Here is a 25,033-nt window from a genome sequence, read left to right as displayed (position 1 = left end):
CTTTCAAGCACTTTCTTTAACTTGGTATCCAGGACACCACCCTTGCCTAATGCTTCTCTCATTACACTAGCTGCTGCTTCTCAGTCTCTTCTGCTGATTCCTCCTTATCTCCCTGAGCTCTAAAAGTCAGTGTGCTTCAGGGCTTAACCGCTGGACCTCTTCTCTTCTCTACTTACACTGTCTACATGTTCTCATTCAGTCTCAGGACTTCACATATGGTAAGCTGATGACTCCTAAGTTTATATCCCAAGAGAGACTTCTCCCCAAACCCATGCAAATATATCCAACTAACTACTGACATCTCCACTTGAGCATTTAAAAGGCATCACAAAGGTCATCATGTCCAACACAGTGGATCCCTAAATGAAGCTCCTCCTGAAGTCCTATCCATCATGTTTCACATGGATTCCACTCTGCCAGCTGTGTGAAGTGGCTCTTTAGTTCTCTGACATTATATCCTACTCCAGTCCCCCTCAGTTGCTTTCCCCACCCCACCAGCCATTCTGCCGTCCTTGTTATTTCGCCAACATGCCAGCCACTCTCCTACCTCAGGCCGCTGCCCTTGCCTCGCCCTCTGAAATCCTCTTCCACAGCTAGTTCCCTCCTGTCCATCAGGTGCTTACTCAAAAATCACCTTCTCAGTGAGGTCCCCCCACTGGCCACTCCATCGACAATTTCAACCCTGCCTCCTCACATCAGTTCCTATCCCTTTCCATGCTTCGTTTTTCTCCTTGGCACTAATCACTGTCTAGTACAGTACATACTTCACTCATTTACTTTTTATTGTCTCACTGGAACATAAACTCCATGTAGACAGGGGCTTTTGCCTATTTGATGCACTACCTAACCTAACCCCATAGCACAAATACTGACGCGTAAGTATTCTCCAGAGTTTTCTGGATAAATGAACATATAATCTGTAATTTATTTGTACATCAGGATGGGGAAGCACAGAGTAGAAACTATTACCCCACTGGAAGAAGTCACCATCTTCCCTGATACGATATCCCTAGGAACTCAGCTGTACATAACCACCTCAGCTCAGACACAACCTCGATTCTATGTGCCCCCAGCCTTCAAGCTGAGAACCTTACCCGAGGAGCCTCGTGCCGTCTCCTGTAATCTCCAACCCCACCCATACCACTGTGTGTTTAGAGCTTCTCCCTTCCCACCTCCTCACTGATGCTGTATCCAAGCCCACCCAAATCTCTTAAACATCAGTGTTCAGGTTATGAGGACTTTTTTTTAATAATAGGACAACCAAGAACAACTGCAACCCATGAGTGTTTGAGGCCAGTGGAATTCATTCTGTATTTCTCTACCTGGGGATTCTTCCATTAAAATAAACTGAACTTGTTTTGAATTCAACTAGAACAGTGGACAAAAAAACTTCCTAGAATGTATGTTTAGCATGTTAAAGTCTTTATCATAGGACTCGTCACCTTGAGAGAGTCCATTTCTTTCTTCTAAACAAGAAGGATCTTGATACAGAGATATCATTGTTGTAGTTGCTAAATGCACTTCACTACCTGGAGAGGATCTGTCTTCTGTGAAGAAGCCATAATGGTCTCTGATGTGTCTCCCTTTTTAGCAACTTATTGATCTACAAGCGCCCAGCCAGCCACCGCACCACTACAGATATGTGTAATAAAAGCTGATACAGGCATACTGCTGGCATAGAAGCACAAAAATCCTTCTTTGAAATGTTAACAACTGTGCTGACCCAAAGAGATAAAATGCCACCTTCCAGTTTTAAATACCTCTGGATTCCTACAGGTTTTAAAATAAACATATATGACAAGTGACAGCTTTCTAGGGTAAAGGTTGCCCACCACTTTATTAGGCTTGCATCACTGTATAGCTCCTCATTACTTCTTATATTTTTTTACAATTAACCCAAGTCTTCAAAACACAAATGTAGTTGGGATTCCTACCCAATGGTTACCAATGAATGTACAATCTGCATTTTCATACATACCACTTCTTACAACTTGAGCAGAAGATGCCCGAAGAAAACTGGAAATCTGGTTTTACCTTAAACCCAACACAGACTTAATTAATATAACTCCAGGAGTTAACAGTGGTCATAGAAAATATTTCCTTGACACAAATCATTTATTGAACCTAGTTTAGAGAGGCAAGCAGTGCAGCTGCATCTGTATTTATCTGCTGAAAGCAGATATAACAGGGGACACAAAATGTTCTGAAGTACACTATATGTACCTGAGTGAGATAGCACTGGGTTCTGCTCTTGGGAGATCTTACAGCTAAAGGACAAGTCCTTACAACCTTCACTGAGAGGTAACCCAGCCTGACAACCATCACTCATTTTGGAAGAGAATCTACTTCTCTGCAAGACCTTGACAGGCAACATCTGTCTCATCCGCTGTTGAACTGGGCTGTGGTGGTCTTCATGAGTAGAGATGTATAAGTCGGCCATGACATTTTTCTGTCCCCGTGTCCAGCAGGGCATAGATGCTTTCTTTAAGCAGTGTTGCTCACTAACTACTATGGGCAAGGTGTGCAAGAGAATTGGAGGCAGACACTTGTTTTCCCAGCATCTCTGACCCACTCCTAGTGAGAGTCATGGAAAGTGAACTAAGGTACGAACCAGAGAGGCAGTAACAGAAGGCACATCTCTGTTTTCTAGTCATTTCTGACCAGAATTACTATCATAGGACTCATCAGAGGAGATCTGAGGAAGCTGCCCTAAATAAACAGTTGAGGGAGACTTCATTGAGAGAGCCTGAAGACATGATAAATACTAGCAAGCTTGGAAACAGACCCTGAGGGAAGGGTCAGACATGCGAGACCCAGAGGTAAATCTGGAAATTCTTACATCCATGATAGGAACCAGAAATAGTTTCTATCCAAAATGCTGTGGGGAGCAAGGACCAGCCTAGGAAAAGCACGAAGAGAAGAGAATGTGGGCAAGATTATAATGAAGAAAATGGAATAGTGCCCACTTGGAATTCTCCTCCTGTGAATCAGAAATATGGTTGCTTTAAGAAAATACAAACCTTAAAAAAGGAAATGAATTGAAGTTTATCATATGCATTAAAGAACATTTCACAGCAGGCTTCCTTTAAATAGTGAGTCTCCCTGGTCCAATGAAGTTATGGTTCTTTGTTAGTAAGATTTCCAGATCGACTGTATTAACTGAGATAAACTTCATTCATTGAACAAATATGTGTTGAATACCTATTTTGGCCCACGCATTATGCAAAAAGCTGTGGATAAAAAGAGGGTAAGAAGTAGTTCAAAAATAGTCTCAAAAAGGATGGAAACATATGGGGAAACAAATGTCAGGGTGCTGGGGAGTATGTCTGGGGTGTGACAGAGGGCTAAAGAGGAAGAAGGCAATGCCACCTGGAGACGAGGTGACAGAACACAGAGCAAGACCGGGAGGACGAGCCTGAAGCTGATTCCCAAAGGATAAGCAGGGGTCGGCCAGGCAGGGGTTGGGGAGGGGGCAAGCAGGGGCAGGGACGTCCAAGCAAAGGAGGAAGCGTCACACACAAAGGTTCTGAAGGAAATAAAAAAAAGGTTCTGTTTGGGGCTCAGGAGCCCTTCATCAAAGCTGGAAAAGTGTGTGCTGGTCTTGGGAAGAGGATGCCAAAGGATGAGGTGGACAGATTGGGGTGGGGGCGGCATGTTGCGGACCTGTGCAGCGCCTGTGCCAGATGAGAGTATGGACCTTTCCATGGGGATGGGCTGTGGGGAGCCACTGAAGGCTGTGAGCAGTCATAGCATGATCAGAAGTATCAGGAGTAAAAGTAATGCATTCACTGCTTGTCTGGGCAGAGCGGGAGAGCAGGGAGCCCTAAGGATGACCCTCAGGTGTCTGGTTTGGGCAGGCAGAGGGGCAGCGCTGTCACTCCCCGAGAGAGAGGAAGATGTGGGAGCGGAGACTCCGGGGAGAAAAGAGAAAATGGGTTCTAATGGACCCAGCAGAGATATTCAATAGGCAAGATGTCTGGTTGGAAAGTCCAAGCCAGAGACACCCGTCGTGCACACCAGGCGGTGAACGTGCCCGTGGCCGCAGGCGACAGCGCTCAGGGAAAGTGCGAAGGGTGACACGTGGGACCCTGGAGAACTCCAAGCAGGCTGAGAAAGGGGAGCCAGCGAGGGCGCAGGAGTAAGATCAGATAGAAGCAGGTCCCGGAGAGACTGGCCCTCTGCAGCCAGGGAAGCTTCCAGGGAAGGCAGCCTGGTACCGGGGACCCGAAAGTGCACACCGATGGGAAGCAAAGAAGGGAAGAGAGCCCGGCAAGGAGAGAGGCCACCCCAGAAAAGGGCAAGAACCAGGCAAGATTACCTTCTGTTTCCTTTGTGGTAACATATTTCAGGGAGACAGATGGAGAGAGATTGGAGATACAGAGGCCAGTCTTTCCTGATGTGGAAGGTCATGGACCTAATGCAGTGCAACATGCGTCCATCTCTCTGCCCAGCATGATGAGCAGAGCAGCCCACCCACCAGGGACCGCGGGATGCCAGCCTGCCCAGAGCCACATCCGGGCATCTCGTTGGCCTTGGGGTTACTGAAATATCAGCAGGGAAGTTATTCTGCTTTAAGACGCCTGGCTCCCTAGTAACTTCAGGCCCAGTTTAGGTGTTTTAAAGCCTTATCAGGTGGCAATGGAACCCTTGCTGCAACTCTGATGGCACTTCGCTGTTCCTACTGTCGTTGGCAGAAATGAATGGGAACATATTGTTATCGGATAACTGAGTGGCTCTTGGCTGAAGTCACCCTCATAATTTTAAGAATAAAGATTCTATCCCGTTTTCATCAACAGTAAAACTAAAGTCTTACCAACATTTTCTACTCATTTTCAAAAGTGATAGGAAAACTGCTAAAAAAGTAAAGGACAATCCTGATTCCTTCTCATTAATTCCTAGCTTCTCGCTTCCTAGTGTCTGGTGAGCTCTTCCCTCGGTATTCAAATGCCTTCCCAGATGTTTGTGCTCAGGCTCTGCTCTGTCCCACACTGCCTGTCTCCAGGCCTTATCTAATTACAGTTCAATGTCTGCTCAAGTTAGTTAGAGGTATGACTTTAGTTTAACTTTCTGCCCTTTGGAACTCCTGGTTTTCCCCACAAAACTGCAGGAAATTTACAAAGGGGGGGAGTGACTTGCACATTAGTCTCTATCTCAGTAATAAATCATTCTAAAGCCCTGATTTGCTCTTCTAAGACCACATCGGAAGGTAGTAAAACAAAATTTGATTCCTCCTAAACACTTTCTCGTGAGCTACTTTCAGTGATACCTGTTAGGGGTTACCTGATTCTGATTCTCCTCTGCTCTAAATGCCTCCTGCTACTACTTAGAAAAGTCAGGACCAGATTGCCTCAAAGACAAAGCTTTCCAAAAATTTTCCTTAAAGAGCCTGCCTCCTGCACAATGTACAGTATGAATACAATTTTAACTTTTTTGTCAGAATCACAACAACCTTCCAAATAGCTTGAGTGTGCATGCATGTGTAAGTCCCATTTGCTTCAGACTTTGGTGGGGTTTTTTTTGTTATTTATTTATTTATTTATTTATTTATTTATTTATTTATTTATTTTGTGAGGGCATCTCTCATATTTATTGATCAAACGGTTGTTAACAACAATAAAATTCTGTATAGGGGAGTCAATGCTCAATGCACAATCATCAATCCACCCCAAGCCTAATTTTCGTCAGTCTCCAATCTTCTGAAGCATAACGAACAAGTTCTTACATGGAGAACAAATTCTTACATAATGAATAAGTTACATGGTGAACAGTACAAGGGCAGTCATCACAGAAACTTTCGGTTTTGCTCATGCATTATGAACTATAAACACAGACTTTGTTTTTTAAGAAATAAACTATCATAGATGATTTTGAAGCACCTTACCAATTCCATTTCTTCCTGTCTTGAGAAAGGTAACCATCATCTTTCATTTTGTGGGTATCAGTCCCAGGAATATTTTTATAAGTACAATGCAAATAAGTTTTCATAAAAAATATCAGGTGTTACCTGATGTGCTTCAGAGCATCATATAAATGGCATCATTCTCTACATTTCATTCTGCACCTGGCTTTTTGCCTCTCTAATTTTATGTTTATCCATTTGGAAACATGTAGATCCAGTACATTTATTTTAAATATACAATGATAGTTTCCAGTGTATGAATATACCATGCTTCCTTGTCCATTTTCCTATTTAATGAACACTTAAGTTCTTCTTTCTTGTTTATTTATTTTGCTATTACATTGGTGTCATGGATCTTGAATGTGTTTCATGTACTCATGAGTATATAGCCAGGAGTAGAGGTGCCCGGCTGCAAGGTACACACATCTTCAGCTTCATGAGATAGTATCCAGCTGTGTTCCAGTGTTGAGCCAGTGGACATACAGCAGCATGTGAGCACAGAAGTCCTTTAAGGTAAGACAACCCTTCTTCATCCAGGTCTATGAGATACTCCAGGGGAATAGAAGTTATGTTTGCCTAAATACAATTGTTATTATAAAGACAAAGAGAAATTCAGGCCAAAACTGAATGAGAGATGTTCTAGAACCAATAAAGTGTCCAACAGAGTGAGATTCAGAATACAGAACAGCAGGGCATTTTAAAATGCAGGTAATTACACAAATTTATGAAGATGACCTAATATAAACTATACTGCCTTTTCTTAGCAAAATACTTTAAAACCAAAAAAAAAAATCAATTGAAATATTTCAGATACTGCCGTCTCCCAGAGAAGCAGCAAATCTGTCAACCTTCTTTGCAGGCCAACTGCAGTTTCCACTCAGAATAAACATCACCTGTGAAAGATTCTTAGTGACTCATGGAATGGGCCTTTAAACATCATCTCTGCGTATGCGAATTTACAAAAAATAAAGTTTTTTCATCCTTGAATCACCAGTTCATTGCCTGACTTATATTTATACTTGCTGTTATTTTTAAATATTGCTGAATAGAATAGCTCAGATATGATTTATAAAAATCTGGTAGGAATGGCTGCCTCTTGGGAGGACTGGGAGTCTGGGGGACAAGGGTGGGTGGAAAGCAAACTAGAAAAGCATTCCCTCATCAAAGGTAATTAATCATTTTTAAATGAGGCAAGGACTTAACCTTATCAATCCACAGATAACACCCCTTTTCTGCAAAGCATCCCCTAACTGCCCCAAAACTCAATTAATTGTCACTCAGGTTGCTGGCATGTAAATCTCTCACAGACTAAACTTGAGGCTTGTACTTGCCAGTGTTCTTGTACACTTCCTCCTTTTTTTATTTTTGTTCTTTGAGGATTTTTTTGGAATACATACAGTGAAGTGTTCTTCATCATACAATTATTTTTAAATGACCCAAGGCAAGTATTCATTACTTTTACTTCTATATATTGGTGCTCTTTAAAAGTTTGTTTAGAAAAACAAACAAAAGATACAATGCTGTTTGAATGTAAGCCCTGTAAGGACAGGAGTTTTGTCTTTTTATTAACTTCTGCATCCCAAGCACACATTGGGCTAGTGCGTAGCACACAGTTTGTGCTAAAAAAATGTATTGAATGAATGAAGATCTTTGGCCAATAAAGCATTCTCCACACTGCCCAGTAATCCAGTTCTTTTCTCTATTGAGGTATTAAATTCCTTTTAATTAATTTACTTATTTTAATTGTGGTAAATCATACAAACATAAAAGGGATCATTTTAACCATTTTTAAGTCTACAGTTCAGTGGCACTAAGTACATTCATATTGTGCAACCATCACCACCTTTCTCCATTAAGTTTTTAAATTTTTAACCCCAATCTGCAACACAGTTTTTCAGATTACTAGAGAAAGTTAATTATTATTACATGCTTATATATTGGTATGAAATCAGCTGCTTTGATGTCCACTTCTTCTCATTACAAACTAGCACTCTGTAAGGATCCCTGTGGAAATGTCTTTGTCTCTGTTTGCTCTTTCTCCTTCCACCTCTGCTTTCCCTTCCCTCTTTTCACCTTCTTCAACACTTACACAATATTTACTCTCTATCACCTAAATTTCACTTTCTCATCAAATGTTAGCACATGAAAGGGCTCCGAGTTTATATAATCCAAACCCATTATTTTATATATGAGGAAACAAAGGCCTTTAAAAGAAGGAAGGTATTCTCTCAAAAAGAGCAGACACCCAATCAAGATGTTAGAATAAATTTTCCGCCTACTAACCCACCAAGTAATGCACTGCCCACTCTCTCTGTATTGTTTGGGATAAGTAGTTATAAAAGCATCTGCATCTAAATAAACATTCGTGATTCTACTAATACTAATATATGTGCATGCATGCATGCATACGAAGGGTTGAACTAAACCAGAGCGTGTTTGGGATTCTGCCTGAAGGCCTTAGGATTACCTATTAATAGCACAGAGGGAGAAAATATATTTACCTGAAAATCCAAAGTGGAGTATACAGAATCCATCATCTAATTGATCCTTCTAGATCCTACAGTAAATGAATAAATAAACTGACCTTTTGGAACAGAAATAAGGGGCTTGACTTTTTGATTCAATAAAAAGTACTCAACCCTGAGTTCTCTGAGCAGCTGATTCCTGATCCAGCTGACACAGGGATGACCTCCTGAGCAAGAACCTCACCCAACCACATATGAACATAAGACAACAAATTTGGGAAAGCGTGAGCTGGAGTGTGAGCCCCCTCAGGACAAGAACCACACTGCCCCTCTTTATTCTCCCGCGACACCTCACAGAGGGCTCAGCACAGAGTAGGTGCTCAAAACACACCTCTCTACCCACCCCTCTCTCTCTTCCTACCCATGCACTTGCCCACTGAGTCACAGGGCTCTTCCCTATATGTCAGCTCTCCCTGCTTGGTTGTATTTCAGCATTACTGGGGAGGAGGGTTGACGAAGTCATTTACTTGTACATATGGGCATTCATATAACCTGTGTGCCTGGGGATGCACACTATCCATAAAGACCATGGATGTCTGTATGTGTTTGCCAAAACTAAGAGAACTATTCTTGGCTTACTTGTTCATCCTCCCCTTTGTGCTTCCTAAGGGCAAAGACACATCACGGCATTCGCTACCTCACGTTATATTACACACTGATGAGTTCATGAGATATTATTTTTATTCCAGATGTGTTTACTTACTGTCTGACTCTCCCACTGGAATGTAAGCCTCCCCATGATACCCAGCCCGTCTGCCCTCAATAAATATTCATGGAATGATTCTGTCCTTTATATCTGTAACATCAGCATCTACCACAGTGAGCAAAATAAATAGGTCAAAAATCATATGACAAAAAGAATAGGAACTTCTGTCAGTCGGTCTCAAAGCAAGGTGTGTGAACCACTTTAAAACGATCTTCCTCCTTAATGCTAGGCCAAAGTTCTCAAGCAGGTCTCAAGATTCTCGGTGAGATTTTAAAACTACTTCCTATTTTTTTTCGATTTGGGGAATCAACACCAGCCTCTTCTGCACCCAACCCTGCCCCAACACACTCTACAGTGGCAGCAGAGTACAGTGGGGAGTCCCCAGGCCAGAGCTGGAACTCAAATCCGGACACCTCTACCTCATTATCATAAGATCTGGCAAGTTCATTGACCTTTAAGTGCCTCAGTTTCCTCAACTGTAGAATAGGTTAAAAATTTTGAATAATTATACCCACCTCACAGCATTATTATGAAGAATAAATTAGCTAATACATGTAAAGCTCTTAGAAGAGTAGCTGGCATCAAGTTTGGCAACTATTACTATTAGTCTTTCCCATACAGTCAACTTTGCAGGTTACTTTTAATGGAGTCAGGAGAGGGAAAGGAGAGAAGAGAGAAGCATATGAGAATTCTGTGAGTCAAAGATGGAAAATTAATATAATATAGATTGAGTGTAATTGACCATAAACTAAAACCTTCTGCCCAAAACATTCAAGTGGCAAAGTTTCAAGTGTAGAATAATATACTTAAATTTAAGCCCAAGTTATCATGTTTAATTATCCTCATCTGAAGCAAAGCACGTGCTTGTTCTTTTTAGAGCCTACAGAGGCTCCATGAATCACTGTCCAGTGGAATTTTCCAGTGATGATGGATGTTCTCTAATCTGCACTGTCCAATAGGACAGCCACTTAGCCACATGTGGCTTTTGAGCATTTGTAATGTGGTCAAGGTGACAAAGGAAATGAATTTTTAATTTTTTAAATTTTGGCTATTCTAAATTTAAATAGCCACGTATGGCGAGTGGCTACCCTACCAGGCAGTATGGCTAGAAGGGATGTGAGCACACAGGCTCCTTTACCTGCCCTTGCCTGCTCTCCAGCTCCTGGTCTGTTCCTTTTTCTCACTCCAGAAATCAACACTCACAAGGCCAAACTGCTGTTTCACACTTCCATGGCTATGTATTTGCTGCCCTCTTTGCCTGAAACGCCCTTCCTCCCCATCCACCTCCAAACTTCATTGACGATCTTGTTCAGATTTCATTTCCTCAGGGCAACTTTCCCTAACCTGCAGGTGCCTCACCACCACACCCCACTGCCGACACAATCCATCATTGTCTCCTCTGTGTTCCTGTGGCTCTCACCATCCTTAGTTGTCACCTATTCTCTGTGACACTAACAGACCAAGGGAATTTTAAGCACCAGCTCTTATTCATCCTTTCATCCTAGTGATGTATGCCCATCACATAATACATGTGCAGTTAATATTTGCTGAGTACATTATTAATTTGCAAATATGTGCTAAGTTTTATTAAAATAAGCTTCAGAATGCTGACAACCACTCCATGATTATGGAAACAATATTGGTCAAATTCTATTAGAAGGCCTATTTTCAAGTAATAAAAAAATTCTTTGAGTATCAACTGAAGGTCTACTTATTTCAAGTCCTAGCACTATCACATTTCAGTACAAACCAAAGAATATAAATGTTCATGGGAACAAAATGCTACCTGTAGTTGCTCCTCCTAAGGATCTAGAAGTCTCTTGGATTTCAGAAACTGATCCTGTCATTGATCTGTCCCCAGTGCTTGCAGTGACTTACTAGGGAGACATGGATAAGGTTGAAAAGCAAGAAGACAAGAGGACCTGATTATGGACAGTCATATGGGAACTCAAGGGTAATCTACCATTGCTACACCCTCTAACTCAATCCTACCTCCACCAAAGAAATAATTAAAATCTTATTTAATGTGAAAAATAATAATTGTGGGTGATATGTGTCTGTTCAGTGATATATGTTATCCAAAAAAACATTGTGCTTCCCTTAGTCCTTAGCAAAGCTTTTGCTCAAGAAATCTTCCTTGTTAAATTATGTAGTATCTGTTGCAATATTAACCTGCCCTGAGATCCACACTAGTTCATTTTGCTTTCATCACAATTTTCTGATTAATCCTTTATTTGGATTCCCACACAATTGTTCCTACAATTAGAATAGGCTCTTGATGGATACATTTCTGTGAACCTAATTTGTACGTTTCCCAAGTAACAAGTATCTGGTGGATGTATTTTACAAATGATTATTTTTCCCCACCCTCCAGGAATTTACAGTTCAATAAGACAAACAAATAAATATACAGTGACCAGAAATGTATATTTGTGGGTACAGTCTTAGCAACAGGGCATTGAAGAAATGGATTTTGGAAAGGATATGAATCCAAAGGACTTTATCTTCAAATCAGATACAAATTTGAATTCTGTTTTCTTACTAGTTAGGTAGTTTTATTTTAAAATGCACTAACAGCACTTTCTGATGTAATGAACATTGATTTAACAAATGATTGAGTTATTTGGGGCTGTATCATCATTTAGACTAATCTCTAATTTTCCCATAATACTGACAGATTTTAAAGTTTTTTTCTCTGGTTCCCATTTCCCCTTGCCCAACATATATCTCCTGAATTTTAATCTAAGACGTTTCAAAAAAAGACAAAGGCCTAAGATATCTTTTGAGGTTGTCAATGAATACTGTAAGATAAATATCTTTCCCTAAGATGCCTTAAATTTAAATACAGGGATATCAATTCCTTTTTTTAACTTTCTTCTAAAATCTGCCCATCTAAGAAGAACATTGATTAAGTCTAGAAATTGTGTTCTATATGTTATTGAAAGAGCTTGTGAATTCTACTAAAGTAAGATGCACTTATTTCCAAAATGTGTCTATTACTGGTTATAAAAGGAAGGTCTGGCTTTCAAAGATTATGTTTTGAGGTTAGAAATGAAGATGGTGGCCTTAAGTCTCTCAAGATTTGTAAGGCTGGCATGCCATCTATCTCAATAATACCTAACAAGAATGTCAAATGGACAGAAACGACCATGGTAAGTGGGTGCTTGCAGCTGACAGTGATTGCTGTATTCTGGATGATGGGAAAAGCATTTCCATTAGTTCAAGTGAAATACAATGCCCTGCCAACTCTAGGTATCAACGTATTCAATCCCCCTGCTGTGCCGTGTCCATTTTCTGTTGCTGCAATTAAAAATCAGTCAACACAAAGTCAAAATGTTGTACATTCTTCCCCTATCCCTTTCCCTGTCACTGTGTTTCCAGCTTCACCGGAAGAACATGTCACCATGGTAACCAATCCCTTCTGGTGCACAGACCAAGTCAGCCTTTCTGGCAGGATTGCCAGCAGAGCCACATGGAATCAAAACCCTCAATGGAACCACCAGAAGCCATGGCCCCTTTTCCTAAGTGGAGTTAGCCAATACTAGACAGAAGGATACCTGTCTTGTTCCAGGACACTCACGGTAGGAAATTCAAGAATGCCCTTCCGTAAGTCCTACCAGTGTTTATCAGTCATTATTACCATGAATTCTTCCTCACATTTCAACTAACTTCCTACCATTCCAATTTTAATGAAAGCAGAAAACAACAGATAAAATAGCACATCATGAATCTGAAAATCTGAAAACTGCTACAAAGTCACCCATGTCAAAAACTAGACTGCTTCCTCTGGTTTTCCTACTTCTAAATCCAAACCCAAGTTGCTCTCTTCTGGAATTCTCTAACACATCCTTACATCTTTACCAAGTTGTAAAGCTCCAAATGGGTCACCTTGCTCTAATAAGAGACTAACCATGAAGTAGATGTGGTGTTGGTAATACTAACACACTCATAACTGAATCAGCTAAAATCCCTAGTCATCCCACAGAAGCTACAAAACAAACATTAAGATGGATTCTCTTTCTGTACATCTGAATGGCCACCTAAACCATACCCGCTGATTGTCATTCTTAAACAATTAACTTTTTTTCAAATTAACAATTCTTTCCTGATCAATTTCAACATTATTTAAAATCAAAGAACATCAGTTCTCACAAATAATATTTAAAAACAGCAGCAAACCTGCTTTACAATATTAAGAAACAGTAAGAAATGCTTTATATCTTGGCCTCAAAGACTTTGCAGATAACATCATTTTTACCTTGGTATCACCATTTAATAGTTGAAGAGAATGAAATACTGGGGGGGAGGCAAGATTTATAAAATCATACCCACCACATATCCTGAGATGCAGCTGCCACAGAGAACATACTCCCTTCCTCAGAGCAATACTAATATACAGTCAAACAATATTTCAGTGGGCTAATGGAATAGGATGGTCTCCAAAGTATAAATCATTTAAGACTCACAAATTTCATCAGATGAGCAGACTTAAAAATTTATATGGTCATACTACTGTATCAAATTTTATCATTTGATAAATGCAGTTTGTTTTGTTTTGGTATGTTTTGGGTATTTTTTATACAAAACTTCTTAAAATATCATATTTTTTCTGCTGAAGTGCCCACTTTGGTGTTACCCAAAGAACTACTTTTTGTGCTTATTAGACCCTGCTAATATTTAATGCATACCAAGTCACTTTGTCAACCACTTGCGCAAAAGGAGAAATCAAGGATCAAGGTATGATTCTACTGGTCAACAAGCTTTGGGCTGCAATAGGGCAGGGTCTGCGATTTAGTGATGTTCCTATGACCAATGCCTGCATCATGCCTGGACTAGTAGAGCACTTAACAAACGTTTCTGGCAAGAATAAGGCTTTCTCTGTGAGGTTTCCACCAATTTTCTTTGATGAATCAGCTCAACATCTAGAACAAATATTAAAACGGCATCTGTCTACAGTCTACAAATCACTTTTAAAGGGCTTCCTCTTCTAAGAGCACAGCATTACAGATTCCCTTCCTTTTCAGAGACTGATGAAGCATTATCCTGCATAGAAATCCTGGACCTTGAGATTCCACGGGAATCTCATCAGACAAATGCAAGACAAGAAGCCCGGCAGAGAGAGGTAAGCCTCCATTACCAGCTCCTGGAGGCAAGTTCTGGCCACCCCAAGGCTCAGCCGGGCCTGGATAACCTGACCTCCTGGAACGCGGAGACGTGACAGGCCGGCCAGGCGAAGGTAGGAGAGGGTGGCCAGGCCTGGAGGCGCCGGCTCGCCGCCGCACCACGCCTCGCTCTCGCCCTTACCTTTCCGAATGAGGGCCGCGATCTCGGGGTCGAAGCCCTGCCGGTGGCACTTCCTCCAGAGGCCCATGTTGGTGGAGTTGTACTGCCGGCTGCACTCGTCGGCGGGGCTCATGGCGAAGAGTTGCCGGCGATTGCGGGCCCGGAGGAGTTTGCCCTCCCAGCGGTCCAGGCGCGAGCGGCTCGCTCGCAGCGGCAAGTTGTTGTTGTTGTTATAGATGAAGCCCGGGTCGACCCGGCGGGTGTTGAAGGCCTTGCACCTGTCCCTGTGCTTCCTGGCGTCCGTCTCGTACCAGTGGTCCGAGCAGATGGCCACGGCCAGCATGCCGAGGGCGCAGAGCGCTAGCGAGAGGCCCGTGTAGAGCAGTAACCTTCCGGCAGCCATGCCTCCGCTTCGGGCTACACCATGGGCATGATCCGCCGCAGCCTCGCCTTCCCTCCGCGCGCCCGGAACAAAGCGGCGGGCGGCAGAGCCAAGGGGGGAGGGAACGGAGGGGGGCTCACGGCGCGGCTGCCCCTCAGCCCCCCGCCGGTGCGCGGCCCAGGGCCTGCGGGGATGGGAGCCGGCAGCCTAAAAAGTTCTGATTCCGGGAGGCGCCGGCGGGCTCCTGGGCATCCTCCGGGGCAGGTGCAGTTTCGGACAGCGGCGAGCGGGACAAGTCCACCTCCCGCCCCTCCCTGCCCCTCAGGAAGCGCCTGCTCCGGCGGCCTCCGAGAGCCGCTACCCTCCGGCCGGAAGCGAAACACCAAGCGCCCTCGCGGCTGTGGAACTGCTGGGCTGCTCTGGGCAGGTGGCGACGGGACCCACTCGCCCGGCTTTCTTGGGGTTGGGGGGTGGCGGCTATCAGGAGGAGCTGCTAGACTGCAGGGTGAACTGAAACACGCGTGATGCCGCTGGCCAGCGAAGGAACCCTCCAGATGCCAGGGCCGGCTGCCCTGGGTCCCGCCTGGGTCTCCCTCTCAGCTGCTCTCCCCCTTCCGGTCTGCAAGCGAAGAAATAAATGTTCTTCCTCTTCCTCTCTGAGTCAGGTCTTTAAAAAATCTTCGTGCTCTGGTCACCAGCAGGTCCCTTGCTTCGTCTGGCCAACAAGCTGCACTCAGAGGCGGGCTCCGGGTGGGCGCACGGTCTTGGCCGACCTCTCCCCGCGAGCTCCCGGGGCGTGGGGCCTGGCCATTCAGGCGGCCCCTCGGGCCCACAGCGCGGTCATCCGGACGGCGCTCCCGGACAAGCCTTGGCCCGAGGTCTGCAGACACTGGGCGGCCCCTGTTGGGCGCAAGGGGCGGGCTGCGCCGAGGAGGGCGCACCCGGCAGGGCGCACAGCGCAGGGCGCGCGGAGCTCGGAGCAGAGCGCCTTCAACACCATGGACAGGTCGCGCGATCGCGGCGCACGGCCCGCCCGGCAGCCTGCACCCAGGGCGTCCAGCCGACCTCCCCAGCGCCGTCTTCTTCCCGGAGTGTCCACTCGGCAGCCTCCAGACGTGCCTTTCCCGCGACGCCTCCGCCTCACTTCATCTGCCTCCCGAGTAGCCCCGGTAACGTACTGCCCAGGTGCAAAGAAAATGCAGCAGGCACCGAGGAAAACTGCTGCCTCGGCCCTTCAAAACATTCCCCCTTCTCCCACCACCTGAACCCCGGCACTCTACCACTGACCAACTGGGGTCAGTCGCTCTCAGACTGCACCATTTTCTTCTCTGCCCACCCAGGGGCCGAGTTGCCTGCTCACTCGGCAGCGTGGAAAGAATCCCGTCCCGGCCTCGGCGTCCCACGAGCAGGCTCCAGGCGCGAGGTGTTCGCCGAGGTGAATGGGGCGACAAGGGGGAGGGAGGCTGGGTCGCTGGGCTTCTCCTCCCTGCCTCTGCTCTAGCCGCGGCGGCTCCAGGGCCTCGCGGGCTCGGCCGGTGCTGGGGAGCGAGAGCCCAGGCTGCGCCCGGGGAGCTCGGGAAATCGCATCGCCCGGTTGCGGGCGCCAGAGGAAGCCTCTTGCAGCACTCGCTCCTCGGGCGCCGGGCGCTGCAGCCTTGGCTAAAACCCACAGACGAGAACCCGGAGCGCGCAGCCAAAAGCTAGTGATGTCATCCGTGCAACGTGAGCCTCATCTCTTATTTTTCTAGCATCCTTAAAGATAAACTGCACCATTTCCCCGGCACGAAATGTCTAAGCCTTATTCTTTGACCAGGCAAGTCAATGGTGTCTAGATAGGTGTGTGCCCAACCACATCCATATTTATGCACATATACATATATGTGGTATGTAGCATGTTTACATGCGTTATTTTAAATGTAGGGATGCTGCCTCCATCACCTGTATAATTCTTTTCAGTAGTGGAAAATTCCCTCAAATCGACCACAGTTCTTTAAATAAAAGACAGCTTCTGGCGGAGTAGGCATTCAGAGGGGCTGAGTAAATTCCCCGCGTCCCCGGTGCCGGTCACCGGTGTGTTGAATTGCACTTGATCTTTGTTTTCCCCAGAGAGCCACAGGCAATACCTTGCTAGCTACAGGCGTTTCCAGCCGGGGCTTGTCACCACCAGCCCCAGACACAGTGATACACACCCACCTCCACCTGCCTCCACGTCCCTCCACAGCAGGAAAAGGAAAAAAGGAAATTGACCGATCCTTTCAAGACAAGTGGAAAAGAATTTTAATTGCTGGAGGGTCGGGGGTTGCTTAAAAGACATTTTGAAGCGCTCGGGGGGGGGCCGAGCTTTGAGCTAGGGAGGTGAGGTTAAATAACACCCCAGTGCGGGATTTGTCCATATCTGGGCGGCAACTGGATTGAACCTCTGCCGGGCCTCTGGGGGGTAGTGCGGGACCCCAGACCTTGGGTGGGTGGGCCCCAACCGGGCCCGTTTCACCCCAGCGCCCTCCGCCCCCCTTGGCACTCACGTGAGACAACGCCGCAAAGGCTGGGAGCCTCCCTCCCAGGTTGAAACCCTAGGTTTTTCACTCTAATGCTCACCCCTAATTTTCACCGTCACTCCAAAGTCGAGGGCCTGTATTGCCGGGCAAAGAGCTATCCTGGGGATAAAAGTGTGGGGCACCCTGCTTTGCAAAACCTGGCCTGTCAGCCAAAATGAGTGCGCCTCCACCATATTCTTTTTGTCTTTTTTCCTCCTTCCTGCATTTTGAAAATCGCGAACGAGGCGTTTCAGTGCCATCTAGTGGGGGAGGGGCGTGCCTCGCTTTTCGTCCCTGGATGTTGCGTTGGGATTTGCTGAAGGGGCGGCAGAGCCTGAGGGTGTCGGCTGGGGTCTCCGACCGGCTGGCGGAACGGCTGTAGGCCTGTGCCCTTTGCCAGATCCCGGTCGCCTGGGTTCCCTCGGACGAGGGGGTGGAGCCAAGTGACTTAACGCCGCAACGTCTTCTCACCTTCCTTTCTACTCTTCTCATACCAGTTCTCCTTCCTCAACTGTGCAAATAAGGAAACAAGCATCAACACTTCACACACATGCAGGTAATGACTTAAATTTCTAGAGCTATTTTCTTCCCTAAAGCCCACAGCACTTTTAGGCTAAACAGGGTGTCTGCGTTTGACAAAAGGGGGAAGGCAGAAAGGTGAAATATATGCAAGGTCACTCAGGAAGCTAGGGCACCACCAGCATTCACCTCAGCCTCCTGATTCCGAACCAGCTGAAACTGCTGGCCTGGGACCTCTGGAGGCCCAGGCAGTTGTCCATTTGCAACAGATATATCTGTTCATTTTGCCCTATTCTTCCCTCCTCCTTCCATTTGTCCACCCCTTTTTCCTTCTCACTTTTCACTTTTGCTCTTGGCCTTTGGCCTGCTCCCAAGCAGGTGCACGTCCGCTCGTGGTCCTCCTCAGCGGGCCCGTGATTAGCGCTCTACGGTGGGAAGAGTACACTATCCTACTCTTTTGTGAACGTCATTAAAATTCTATCATGAAATTTTTGTCCATGATGACATCCCAAAAAGCCCATAAAAGACGCTGATTTCAGTCCTCCTTCAAAGTGCAGTTTTGTCACACAGCCCTACGGGGATACTCTGAGTCTTCAGGGCTAAAAAGACAGTGGACTCTTCCTCTAAACTATATTACCACATGACTTCTCTTAATTTAGTGATCTGTGTTTCTTCCTTCTGTCTGCTTCCAGTTCTTTCCATGCTATGAGCCACAACATCACTATCTCTGTATTTCCAACCTATTTCTTCCATTTACACACACCTACACTGTCCCACGATTATAGAATCTCAAAATCAGAAGGAACTTTAGAGTCAACTACACAATAATGCATGAATCTCTCCTAGAACATTTTGCAAAAAGTGATTGATCAGCTTCTTCTTGCACAGTTGCAATGATGTGGAAATCACTCTCTGAGCAAGTACCCCATTCCACTATAGGATGGTGTAAGTGGTTAAACAGTTCTTCCTTACACTGAGTCTTGTCCTAGGTCCCTGTAATCCTACCCATTGGCCTTCAAGAAGCCCACAGATATGTGATTCCTCTCCCATATAATGGTCCTTCTCATACTTGACATCAGCTATAACGTTCTCCCTAAGCCTTCTTCCCTCCAGGCCAAGTAACCCTTGTACACGGCCTCCTTGAGCTGGCTCCTCCTGGCTTTCTAATACTGCCTGATTGTTACCTCTTCTTGTGTCCAGTCGTGCTCCTTGATCTAACAGCTGGGTCTGCCTATGAAGGAGGAGGTCTAATGATCCTCACTTCCCTTCCAGAAGCCCACAAGTCATCCCTTTTGAATGCTATTCCAGAATCTTGCTCCAAAATGACATTCAGAGCATTGGTTTGCAGTTTCTATAATCCACATTTTTGAAATTTAGCACTCCATTTGCTCACACATGCCACCTTTTTTTAAAGCAGCATTCACATTCTCCAAGCTTTCTCAGATCAACAACAGAAATTCAGAGAGATCACTAAAAGCTCTCTTGGATGCCTGGAGTATATGGAATTAACGCAGAGCAGATAGGTACTTTCTTCACCCATTGTCAACTATCTTCATTTGTCATATTTGTTCTACCCTATACCCCGCCTCCAGTCTGAAAATCACTGTCCTTGACATTGTCAACTGTAAGCAAAATAAAAGGTGATGAGATGTGCTCTCTCTTTGCCACTCAACAGTATTACATCATTTGCCTCTTATATATCTTATTCCTATTTTCCTAATTAATTTTGCACAACTTGGACAGTATTTGAAACCCAAAAGTTATCTTCCACTTTAGCCCTCCTAACGGTCCCCCATGTCTGTGACATGCTAGTATTAATCCTTGAATAGTTATCCTTCTTTCTAAATCTCATCAGAGTAATATTGGTTCATTTAGCTACTTTCCTTCTTTTCTTCCTTATTGGGGTCAATATAGCAAAAGGCTATTTTTTCTCATCCCTGAGTATCTAAGTCCTCTCCTTGCTTTTATTTTCTTCTTCTTCCACCATTCCAGCATAAATCCTACAGTTAGCCTTTGCTCAAAATTCTGCAGTAGTTTCATCTTGCCTGTACAATAAAGCTTGAACTCGTTACTGCCATACAAGTCCCCTCAAAGGCCTCAGCCTATTTTCTAAAGCTGGCCATCATACTCCTTTAGGCACACCCTCTGTTCTAACCAGGCAGCCCGCTAAACGTGTTTTGAAAAGCCCCACCCTGGCATCATTCCTCTTGCTCATAAAAGATTTAACTGATTTGCTTTTTAAAGTTCTTACAATTACAGGTGCCTCATATCACTAGGTCAAATAAATACCACTTGATCATCTCAGTAGAAGCTGAGAGGAACCAATTAAAGCCAACAAACATTCCTGATATTTAAAAGCTCTTGCTAAACTAGGAATGGTTCAAAACGAGTAAGATCATCTCTTGCATAAAGAAATATCTCAAACTAATAGGAATAAAACAACAGAAAAATAGGCAAAGGTTATAAAAAGAAAACTTCCAGAAGAAAAAATTGAAGTGGAAAATTTACATATGAAAAAAACCTGAACCTCACTAGTAATCAGAGAATATAACTTTTTAAAAATACTGCTGTTTACCCATCAGATGGGGAAAAATTTACATCTGTTAATGTCCAGTGTTGGCCAGGGCATAGGAAACATGCTCTCATGCACGGCTGGTAGGAGCATAAACCGATACAGCCATTCTGGAGGGCAATCTGGAGGAACTGTGAAGAGGAAAACTACATGTTTGTTCTGACCCAGCAGATGTTCTTTTAGGTATCTAGGCTGTAGAAACACTGGCAGAAAGAACAAGGAGTACCTTTAGTATGCTATCTGCATTAGTTTCCTAAGGCTTCTACAACAAAGTACCACAAACTAGGTATTGTAAAATATCAGAAATTCATTGCCACAGTTTTAGAGGCTTGAAGTCCAAAAATGAAGATGTTGGCAGGACCATGCTCCCTCTGGAACCTGTAGGACAGAATCCTTCCTTGCCTTTTCTAGCTTCCAGTGTCCGTGGCAATGCCTGACATTCCTTGGCTTGTGGATGCTTCACTCCAGTCCCTGCCTCTGTCATCACATGACTGTCTTCTCTCGTATCACCCTCCCTTTATCTCCAAATATCCCTCTTGTATGAGGACACCGGTCATACTGGATTAGGAGCCTACTCTACTCCAGCATGATCTCATCTAAACTAATTACATGGACAATGACACTTGTTATAAGTAAGGTCACCTTTTGAGGGGGTTAGAACTTCAACACATCTTTGGGGGGATACTATTCAACCCATAATTCTACCTTTCATGTAAAAAAGGAGATAAGAAAATATACATGTATCTGCTTATTTGTGCAAAATAAAAGGGTTATGGAAGACACAAGAATCTAAGCAGGCAACAAGAAGTAGATAACAGAAAACCAGTACCCTCCCACCAGCCCACCACCAGAGGCTGAAGGCAGGCTTACCCCTCACAGAGAGCCCAGGGCAAACATACAGCTGGAGGCCCACTTACCATGTGTCTAAAAGGTGTAAGTCAAACGACAAATCATTAAGTTAAAACGTTTTATCCTTCTACCTTACAAATATCTTTATGAAGGCAAAATTTTCAAATGTGGGTAAAGTTGTGTTTTTTGTATGACTAAAAGTTGGCAAAATATCAGAGACAACCAAATTAATTATTATTGCTCATGTATTGATGAACCAGCAATGTGCAGATGAGTAATAAGATAAAGGCCTTCATAATTTATGCTATAATATATATTTCATAAAACTTGTTTTTCTTTTTATTTCAGAAAAAAATCATTCTACTGTTAAATCAAGGTTTTCATATAACTTTATATTCTATTGATGGCAATGCCAAATGTTTATGATGACCAGTTTTGGTTCATTGTAATTCATAGGTTTTTAAAATTAATTTCAATTTAGAGGAAGTTCACTCTACTGAGGAAGTAACACTTCTATCGGAGGTGTCAAAATTCTTACAGTACTACTAATATTTTATGTGTTACATTCAAGAGCACTGTAACTATCACACATGACAAGTTATTGTTGGTGCAAAAAATACTATATATTTTTATAAAACAAATCATTATCACATATATCATGACTTTTACTATCTCTTAAAGTAATATCTAGATCCTTCCAATATTTATTAAGTTCTTTCAAATATTCCAACGTTAGGATGAAGAAAACCAAAAATCACAGTATACTGCTCAGTTTGTTCAAGTCTCTCTACAGTCAAGATCATATCTTTGATCTGTAATGATTGGGAAATTGTTACTACAGACATTACTTTGGGATTATTTGTACATGAATTTTCTCTTTAAAGTCATAAAAATATTTTTATTTCCTTGTTCTAATTTCTTAATATTTTATTGGAATATTGCTTTTGGTTTACCATAGTTTATTTCTATATAGAAAACAATTTTCTTTAAAATTTAGAAGTATTTTTAATCCCCTTAAGTGAGAAGTTACTGAACTTAGATCTTCCTTTGTTTACATTATTAACAGCAAACCATAGTTTTGCATTAAAAAATTGTGGACTGGGAGCCAAGATGGTGGCATGAGTAGAGCAGCGGAAATCTCCTCCCAAAACCACATATATCTATGAAAATATAACAAAGACAACTCTTCCTAGAATAAAGACCAGAGGACACAGGACAATATCCAGACGACATCCGCACCTGAGAGAACCCAGCGCCTCGCGAAGGGGGTAAGATACAAGCCCCGGCCCCGCGGGAGCCGAGCGCCCCTCCCCCCAGCTCCCGGCGGGAGAAGAGCAGGCAGAGCGGGAGGGAGACGGAGCCCAGGGCTGCCGAGCACCCAGCCCCAGCCATCCGGGCCAGAGTGCAGGGCCCTGAATACAAGGGAAACAGGGCAGCAAGAAAAGTGAGCGGGTACCAGAGGCCTGGCACTGGAGGACATAAGAAAAGTGAGCGGCCATTTTTTTTTTTCCTGTTTTGTTTTGGCGAGCGCTTTTTGGAAGTCTTAAAGGGATAGGGACACCAATACTAGGGAAACAGGGCAGCAAGACCAGTGAGCAGATGCCTGAGGCTGGTGCCGGAGAATAAAGAAAAAACGAGTGCCCACTATTATTTTTTTTTTTAATTAAAAAAATTTTTTATTTTTTTATTTTTTTTCTGGTGGTGGTTTTGTTTTGGCGGGTGCTTTTTAGAAGCCTTAAAGGGCAGGGCGGGTCACTTAATCCAGAGGCAGGGAATCTGGGGATCTCTGGGCACCCTAACCCCTGGGCTGCAGGGAGCAGGGAGGCCCCTTACGGAGATAAATAGCCTCCCAGCCGCACCCGCTCCAACGTGACTCCACCATTTTGGAGCAGCTGCCCGAGCCAGGCCACGCCCACAGCAACAGCGGAGATTAACTCCATAGCAGCCGGGCAGGAAGCAGAAGCCCTGTCTGCGCGCAGCTGCGCAGCACAAGCCACTAGAGGCCGCTGTTCTCCCAGGAGAGGAGGGCCACAAACCAACAAGAAGGGAAGTCCTTCCAGCCGTCACTCGTCCCAGCTCTGCAGACTATTCCTATCACCATGAAAAGGCAAAGCTACAGGTGAACAAAGATCACAGAGACAACACCAGAGAAGGAGACAGACCTAACCAGTCTTCCTGACAAAGAATTCAAAATAAAAATAATAAACATGCTGACAGAGATGCACAGAAATACGCAAGAGATATGGGATGAAGTCCGGAGGGAGATCACAGATGCCAGAAAGGAGATCGCAGAAATGAAACAAACTCTGGAAGGGTTTATAAGCAGAATGGATAGAATGCAAGAGGCCATTGATGGAATTGAAATCAGAGAACAGGAACGCATAGAAGCTGACATAGAGAGAGACAAAAGGATCTACAGGAATGAAACAATATTAAGATAACTGTGTGACCAATCCAAATGGGACAACATCCGTATTATAGGGGTACCAGAAGAAGAAGAGAGAGGAAAAGGGATGGAAAGTATCTTGGAAGAAATAATTGCTGAAAACTTCCCCAAACTGGGGGAGGAAATAATCAAACAGACCACGGAAATACACAGAACCCCCAACAGAAAGGATCCAAGGACGACAACACCAGGACACATAATAATTAAAATGGCAAAGATCAAGGACAAGGAAAGAGTGTTAAAGGCAGCTAGAGAGAAAAAGGTCACCTATAAAGGAAAACCCATCAGGCTAACATCAGACTTCTCGACAGAAACCCTACAGGCCAGAAGAGAATGGCATGATATATTTAATGCAATCAAACAGAAGGGCCTTGAACCAAGGATGTATCCAGCATGACCATCATTTAAATATGATGGCGGGATTAAACAGTTCCCAGACAAACAAAAGCTGAGGGAATTTGCTTCCCACAAACCACCTCTACAGAACATCTTACAGGGACTGCTCTAGATGGGAGCACTCCTAGAAAGAGCACAGAACAAAACACCCAACATATGAACAATGGAAGAGGAGGAATAAGAAGGGAGAGAAGAAAAGAATCTCCAGACAGTGTATATAACAGCTCAATAAGCGAGCTAAGTTAGGCAGTAAGATGTAAAGAGGCTAACCTTGAACCTTTGGTAACCACGAATTTAAAGCCTGCAATGGCAATAAGTACATATCTTTCAATAGTCACCCTAAATGTAAATGGACTGAATGCACCAATCAAAAGACACAGAGTAATAGAATGGATAAAAAAGCAAAACCCATCTATATGCTGCTTAAAAGAAACTCACCTCAAACCCAAAGACATGTACAGACTAAAAGTCAAGGGATGGAAAAACATATTTCAGGCAAACAACAGCGAGAAGAAAGCAGGGGTTGCAGTACTAATATCAGACAAAATAGACTTCAAAACAAAGAAAGTAACAAGAGATAAAGAAGGGCACTACATAATGATAAAGGGCTCAGTCCAACAAGCGGATATAACCATTCTAAATATATATGCAGCCAACACAGGAGCACCAGCATATGTGAAACAAATACTAACAGAACTAAAGGGGGATATAGACTGCAATGCATTCATTCTAGGAGACTTCAACACACCACTCACCCCAAAGGATAGATCCACCGGGCAGAAAATAAGGAAGGACATGGAAGCACTGAACAACACAGTAAAGCAGATGGACCTAATAGACATCTATAGAACTCTACATCCAAAAGCAACAGGATATACATTCTTCTCAAGTGCACATGGAACATTCTCCAGAAAAGACCACA

The 25,033-nt window shown here is 44.0% G+C and overlaps 2 protein-coding genes across 2 annotated transcripts in view; one reads left to right on the top strand and one right to left on the bottom strand.

The window, feature by feature from the left end:
- The window catches only part of TMEM178B (transmembrane protein 178B), a 339,668-nt gene extending 324,852 nt beyond the window's left edge, over window positions 1-14,816 (bottom strand). Inside the window, exon 1 of the mRNA XM_036926213.2 lies at window positions 14,435-14,816. Within this exon, the coding sequence (XP_036782108.1) occupies window positions 14,435-14,816 (382 nt within the window). The remainder of the gene's footprint in view (window positions 1-14,434) is intronic.
- A 503-nt stretch (window positions 14,817-15,319) lies between these two features.
- LOC118932592 (uncharacterized) lies at window positions 15,320-16,252 on the top strand. The gene is made up of 2 exons (XM_036926214.2): window positions 15,320-15,964; window positions 16,136-16,252. Exons 1-2 carry the CDS (start codon window positions 15,320-15,322, stop codon window positions 16,232-16,234), a joined length of 744 nt encoding a protein of 247 aa, XP_036782109.2. The 3' UTR covers window positions 16,235-16,252.
- Window positions 16,253-25,033: the final 8,781 nt, after the last annotated feature.

Source organism: Manis pentadactyla, chromosome 7, assembly GCF_030020395.1.
Source record: "Manis pentadactyla isolate mManPen7 chromosome 7, mManPen7.hap1, whole genome shotgun sequence".
NCBI lineage: Eukaryota > Metazoa > Chordata > Mammalia > Pholidota > Manidae > Manis > Manis pentadactyla.
The sequence above is the reverse complement of the archived record's forward strand: the minus strand, read 5'-3'. Positions and strand labels throughout refer to the sequence as shown.